The sequence below is a fragment of the Octopus bimaculoides genome, chromosome 14 (assembly GCF_001194135.2).
Source record: "Octopus bimaculoides isolate UCB-OBI-ISO-001 chromosome 14, ASM119413v2, whole genome shotgun sequence".
Taxonomy (NCBI): Eukaryota; Metazoa; Mollusca; class Cephalopoda; order Octopoda; family Octopodidae; genus Octopus; species Octopus bimaculoides.
The window spans coordinates 42,116,046-42,123,545 of NC_068994.1; the positions used below are offsets into that span (position 1 = coordinate 42,116,046).

The window sequence follows — 7,500 nt, forward strand, 5'->3', positions numbered from 1 at the left end:
ATATATATATATATATATATATATATGTGTGTGTATGTATGTATGTATATATATATATATATATATATATATATATATATATGTGTGTATGTATGTATGTATGTATATACTCATGTGCACCCATGGAAGCCATTAAATATGGCTGAACTAACCAAACAAATTTCTGGATCAATCTCAACCTGTTTGCATTTGGTATCCAGACAAATCTGTACATGCTGGGAGAAGCAGATCCTCAAAAATATTATAATCGTTGATGTTGTTGCTGTTGTTGTAGTTGTTATCATCGTGCCTCTTGATAACAACATTTTATTTCAAAGCATTACCAAATAAGATTTTGTTTATAGTACTTGCAAAAAAAAAAAGAACTATAATTAATTGCCTAAAGAAGCAGGCTGCCCTTGATACTTAGGAATAGAGAGCAGATACAGAAAGAAAAAAAGAGGTTTTTGCTTCACAGACATTTAAAATTTTATTTACACACTTTATATTTTCACATCCAAAATTGCTACCATGCATATGGCAGCATGGTAGCTAAAGAACATTGCAAAAATATGAAGAAATCAAAAAATATAGTGAACAATTAATCAAAGGAAATGCTGCGAATGCTCAAGTAATTTGGAAGGCAGTGAGTAACAGTAATAACAACAACAAATTAGCAACTCTTGTATTATTCCAAATAGTGTGCTCCCTTCATACATCAACTATATGAAAACAAACCGTCTTTCAATATCATCATCATCGTTTAACGTCCGCTTTCCATGCTAGCATAGGTTGGACAATTTGACAGAGGACTGGTGAACCAGATAGCTACACCAGGCTCCAATCTGATTTGGCAGAGTTTCTACAGCTGGATGCCCTTCCTAACGCCAACCACTCAGAGAGTGTAGTGGGTGCTTTTACTGACACAATGACATACATGCACAGATGTATACACATATATATATATGATAGGCTTCTTTCAGTTTCTTTCAAGCATCTTACCCGACAGACACACCTAAAAACTACACATCTCTGTTGTCGCAGGACTCTTCAAAGAAACTTTGATAACACAAACACAACTAGGTTCAGAATGTAAAAACCATATTTATATTGTGATTGGTAGTAATATTAAAACTAAGTCAAGGTAGTGAACTGGTAGAACTGTTAGCATACGAGGCAAAATGCTTAGTGGTATTTCGTCCATCTTTAGGTTCTGAATTCAAATTCTGCCACAATTGACACTTTGTCTTTCATCGTTTCAGGATCAATAAAATGAGTACCAGTTCAGCTCTGGAGGCAATGCAGTTGAGTTACCCTTCCCACCGAAATTGCTGGTCTTGTTCCAAAACTTGAAACAAATATTAAAATTAAATTATTATACTGAACTTAAAAAAGAAACAGAATATTTCAAGATGTTGATGTTTAAATATCTCAAAAAAAAAACCAGAAAAGAAAGAAATAGTGCATGTTCATGCATTTTGTTTAACTTGAGCAAAACTGGAGAAATGGTGAAGTAAACAAGATCATGGCATACTCATCTCAACTAGTCAGCAACGGTTCAGGTTTTTATTTCTTTAAATTATATCTTGTTTTAATTAGTGTGTGTTTGACTGTGCTTTCTTTATTTCCATGCAGATATGCATGTGTGTCTGCATATATACATATGTACACACACACACACATATATATACTAGTAATATTTACACACACACACATATATATGTATACATGTATATATGTGTATGTATATATATATATATATATATATATATATATATATACACATACACATACATATATATGTATACACATACATACACACAACATATATATCTATATATATATATATATGTATGTACGTACATATATATATATGCATGTCTACAACATGCTTGTGTACCTTTAAAACTCTTAACACATCCTTTCATACATTGTATAATATCTCTATGAATTTCTTATGTAATATGTAAACATGTTTTTTCACAGTCCACATTATTCTTTTTTCTTCTTTTGTGAAGCCTAATGAAAGCCTCATATTTTCTGAGGTTTTGTTTTGTTTTTTTTTTTGTATTTCTTCAAGCTTTTGTGACTAATAAAGATCATTATCATCATCATCATCGTCGTCGTCGTCAACATCATCATCGTCGTCGTCGTCAACATCATCATTCAGTTGTCATATCGATTTGCTAGAAGATAACTTTCTCATCAGTGCTGAACTTCTAACTACTACAATAGAAGACAAGGATCAACAGTAGCCAAATGTTAATGAAGTAAAGATCGGACTAATGATCATGATCAACATGATGACGACAACGACGACGACGACGACAATGATGATGATGACAATGATGATGATAATGGGAATGATTGTGGTGGTGGTGGTGGTAATTATGATTTTTATTGCATGCTTTCATTATACTATAGTGTGTAGCTCTTGGGTTTGTACAGGCTTTTGTTTGAAAGTCGTATTGTTTCTATTGTATTGAAAGTTCTTTACATAATACACGTGCAGTGCCTTGTAGGGCTAAATTTGGTATGTCGTGTGCATATTTGTAAATCCTGAAGTTTTGGTTAATGCATGTGTCTGCCTAGTTCTTTAATTATTCCCATGTCACCTATTATAATAAAGATTATTTCTGTTTCTGCCCCTTACAAGTGTGATGTTAAGATTGCCAAATCACACTTTACATTTTTTTTTTTGGTGGGTTTTTTTTCTTTTGGTTTTTAACTTAAAGTAGTTTGATGTGTTACAATGTAAGCCAGCAAATCAAGTTCGATTGCCTATTAATATTTGATGTATTCTTTATTATATCACTGTGTAAGAACATTATTATGAGTTTTAAATATTTAAATACATCAGTGAGTTGGGATTTAGGTTTGGTGTTAATTATATTGACTTGTAAGCAAAAAAAAAAAGAAAAAAAATGTGGTTATCTATATTGTTAGTTGACATTATCCATGATTCACTGTGCAATTGCTGTAGAACAGACATCAATCATGTTGGACATTTATGGTGTGCAGTAAGCAATTCTTACACTTTACTGCATTCAAAAACAGATATACTATTAGACAAAACTTTGTCTTCATACTTGGAAACAGTCTTAGAATTTATTCTTAATGAAACCAAGTAATAATGATAATAAAAAAAGAAATGCTCGTATTTTATCTGGTCTTTAACAGGAAATAACTATCGAAGCTAAAAGAAATTGTATTTGAGAAACAAAATGTATCTTAACATGCATATAATAATAACAGCAACAACAACAAAACCAACAACAATAATAATAATAATGATAATAGTTTACACATAGAAATAATGGTTTGTTCTTGGTCTTACCTGTGTAGGTGTTGGCAGCTTTCTGGTTATAGTAGATGTTTTCCAATCATACTGTAATTCCTCTTCAGTGAAAAGCTGACTTCTTGACCTCATCAGCTGAATATTTCTATTTCTCATCTCATCTGAATTTCCTGTTATGACAGCAGAATTGTTCGTTTGAGAGATTAAGTGTCTCTTTTCTCTAAAAGACCGATTTGATGTATCTACTGCAGTCATGTGCAGAGCATTTCTCTTATGACATCTGACAATGCATGCTGTTATAGAAACGACAACAACAACTGATACAATAACAGATGCCAAAGTTATTAGTATTACCAAATTAACATGTATTCTGTTATCCAAAAGTATGTGTTCGTCTTTCATCATTTTCAATGTTTTATTGCTAACTATCAATGTTAAAGATAAATTGGTGGTCGCAGTTAAAACAGGAGTGCCACTATCTCTGACTGCACACTGTAGTTTATACAAGCCAGCATCATTCTGGTACACTGTACGAGAGAAAGACAACACACCTGTGTATGAATCAATTGTAAACAATCGTTTTTCATTTCCTTTAACTATTTCATATTTGAAAAAAGCATTTCTTGGGCTATCTCTGTCAGCAACTTTCAATACTGAGATGTTATTTCTACTGTTTGGATGATAGTAGACATCTAGACTAAATGGGTTAACACTTGGGAAAATGAAATGAGGAGCATTGTCATTTTCGTCCATGACTTCAACAATAACATTTGCTTTATTACTTAGCGACGGTACTCCATTATCTCTCACCCACACTTGAAATTTGTATATATCCTGCCTTTCACGATCTAGTGATTGTGTTGTGGAAATAAATCCATTATCAGTTATCTTAAAAGGAAGGGATGCATCATTTGAATTTTGCAGAGAAAAAGTCAATCGTTTTCCAAGTCCAAGATCTTCATCAGTTGCGTTGATGAATCCGACAGGGAAATTGGGTTCCTCATTTTCATAAGTGAGAAATTTGAATGTATTTTTAGTAAACTGAGGCTGTACATCATTGACATCAGTCACTTGGATGGAAAAAGCTCTTTCAGTCTTTTGAGGAGGGAATCCTTTATCAGAGCACACAATTACAATTTGGTAATGATCTTCCTTTTCTCGATCAACTGGATTTTTAACTATGATTTTGAACTCTTTAGAATTCATAGTTAAAAGCTGGAATTTATCGTGTTGTAAATTACAACTAACTTTGCCATTTTGCCCAATATCATCATCAGTAATCATTACATATGCAATAAAACTGCCAACTTTAGTGTCCTCAGTTATTACAGCAGTGTTTTCATCAAGAGCAGAGACAAAGTTGACATCAATTTTTGGTTGGTTATTGCGGTCATTAATAACATTTACCAGAACGAGAGCAATGGAACTTAAGGGAGGACTTCCTTTGTCAGTTGCTTCAACAAAAAGCATGTAAGTGACTTTCTCATTAAAATCAAATTCATTGCTAAGAAATATCTCCCCAGTTACTTGATTTAAAATAAACTGATATTTTGCAACATCTGAAGTTTTTGAACTAAAATGGTAAACTATTTTGCCATTTTTACCTGAGTCCAAATCATTAGCGAATAGAGTTGTTACAGGAATAGATTTTTGGTGTCTGTTTCTTATGGAGATGTTATAAACATTCTGTGAAAAAATTGGGGAGTTGTCATTTTCATCAGCAACTGCTATATATACAGTCAAAATGCTTTGTTTGACAGGTGATCCTCCATCTCTTGCAATAACTTCCAAAACATATCGGTCTTTTGCTTCTCGATCAAGTTTTTCTTCTAAAATAATTTCTAATTTACTGGTTCCATCAATTCTCTTGGAATATAATAAAGCAAATGGTTCGTCAGAACTCTTTTCAAGTTGATATGTAATCTGGGAATTAAGAACACCTACATCTTTGTCTATGGCATTTGGAACTGAAATTTTGGTTCCTCTGCCATCTCTTTCTGAAAACTGGATACTAACTTGTGTTAATGGGAATTCTGGTTGATGGTCATTAACATCATCGATGACAATTTTTATCTTTAAAATCTTCATAAAAGTCTTTGCTTGACGGACAGCAATTTTGATTGTTTTGAAACATTCTTTGGCATATGAACAAAGAGATTCTGCATCCAATACCTGAGCTGTATAAAGTTTTCCATTTTTAGAAACATTGAATAATTGTTTATCAGCGGTACCACTCTGTTGTATTATGCTAAACCACACCTTATTGCGGTCTTTCATTTGTACATTGTCCAGCAATTTCGTATTTGTCGCAATATTTCCGATATATGTAGAATGACTCCTGCCTTCCTCCACATGGTAAACAAGATCTACACAAAGAATTTTGGATAGGAATGAGAGTAACACACAAAGTGAAAGCAGCATATTCTTTTCTGTTGCAGTTGTAATCACAAAATGTCAAAATGATTCTGAAAGTGTAAAGAAAATAGATGAAAAAAATAATAATACAAAAAATTTAATTAGATCAGACTACGCGTATTTTTTAAGAGCATTATTTGAAAAATGTCATATATCTCCCTCCTACCCTCTTTTTCTTTCTTTCTCTCACTCTCTCCCTCCCTCATTCACAGACACACATACACATATACATACATATATATGTATGTATATATGCAAATATATACACATATAAATATGTATATATAGATATATGTGTATACAAACACATATATGTGTGTGTTTGTATATATATACATACATACATACATACATATATATATATATATATATATATATATATATATATATATATATATATATATATATATATATATATGAATATATATGTATATTATATAAAATAATGAAACAATAACATTTTGAAATTAAATTTATTATTTTTTTCTGAAATATTTCTTTTTGTAAAGTATCTGAAAAGTAATAAATATAAGCATGCTTCAGCAATTTTGAAAATACTCTTAAAAATATGATTTTCCAAGGGAAAAATTTTAAACTATAGATTTTCTTACTAACATCTTTTATGTGACTCCATTGAACTCTAATTGAATTCTCATTGCATCAGATTACATTAATGATAGCTATTGCTCTCTCTGTGTCATGTTAATGTGGACATTCTAACGAATACAACCCTGCATAGAAACATTAAATATCGAACTAGATCATAACATTGGGTGAGGCACTTCAGATATGTATAGATATATACATAGATATATAAACATGTATATGATTGCTCATTTAGATATAGCAGCACTTGCATTCTTTAAACTATGCACTATTATTTTTTATTTTATTTTCCATTATTTTATTATTTGTTTTGTTAAATGTGCTTTTCACTAAAGTAAGCAATTATATATCCTTATCATTTTTTTTTTCTTTGTTTTCCTTTTTTATTTTATTTTTTTTTTTTCCTGGCTTTGGAATTTTGATTAAAACCGAAATTATACAAAACATTTACTATATGGATGCAGAAAGTTTCAGAGATATCTTATCAGTTTAATCAAAGGGAAAAATGTTCAATTAAGATGAATATGCATGTATACATCGGTAAATCAGTAAATCTGTGTATTTATATATATAAACCACTGTATCATGAAATGCATATATTTATATACAGATCTATGATATGCGCATATATATACATATGCATGCTTTTGCATGTGTGCTTCAATTAATGCAGCATATACAATTACCAGTATTCATGTATATATATGAATAAATTAATGAAAGTGTGTAAATGGAAGGGGAAATTTCTTTCATGCTTTTCTCATACTTATGTTTCCATCCGCAAACATGCCAAACACACATATAAAAAAAAAAAGAATTACCGTTAATAACTTTTACACAGAATGTATTCAATAATTTCTCTATAGCAAAAATGAAAAAAAATTTTAAAAAAATTAAAAAGATTCCAATTAAATGCTAAAAATTTATTTTGAAATACATGAAGAGGGTCAAATCCTTCTGATGAATGTATCAATATGAAACTGCTAATAATAATAATGGGTAATAATGAAGAATACATCAATTGTAATTAAAGTTATGGCGACAATGATATTAACAATGAGGAGATCGTTGTAGTTGATGATGATAATGATGATGATGACAACGATGATTATGATGATGATGATGATGATGATGATGGTGACAGTAATGATAATGATAATGATGATGATGATGATAGTTGAAGAGGTAGTAGTAGTAGTGAG

General features: G+C 30.8%; 1 protein-coding gene and 1 long non-coding RNA gene across 7 annotated transcripts in view; one reads left to right on the forward strand and one right to left on the reverse strand.

The window, feature by feature from the left end:
- LOC106882960 (protocadherin beta-6) overlaps positions 1 to 7,500 on the reverse strand; it is a 164,956-nt gene that overhangs the window by 118,670 nt on the left and 38,786 nt on the right. For all 5 annotated transcript variants that reach the window (XR_001411054.2, XR_001411055.2, XM_014933808.2 and 2 more), the window contains exon 2: positions 3,317 to 5,742. Coding sequence is in view for 3 of the 5 variants with exons in the window: in XM_014933808.2 (XP_014789294.1) it covers positions 3,317 to 5,698 (2,382 nt within the window). In the remaining 2 variants the exon portion in view is untranslated. The remainder of the gene's footprint in view (positions 1 to 3,316; positions 5,743 to 7,500) is intronic.
- Positions 1,009 to 7,500, forward strand: part of LOC128249443 (uncharacterized) — an 84,306-nt gene continuing 77,814 nt past the window's right edge. For both annotated transcript variants that reach the window (XR_008265566.1, XR_008265565.1), the window contains exon 1: positions 1,009 to 1,541. This is a non-coding gene — a long non-coding RNA (uncharacterized LOC128249443). The remainder of the gene's footprint in view (positions 1,542 to 7,500) is intronic.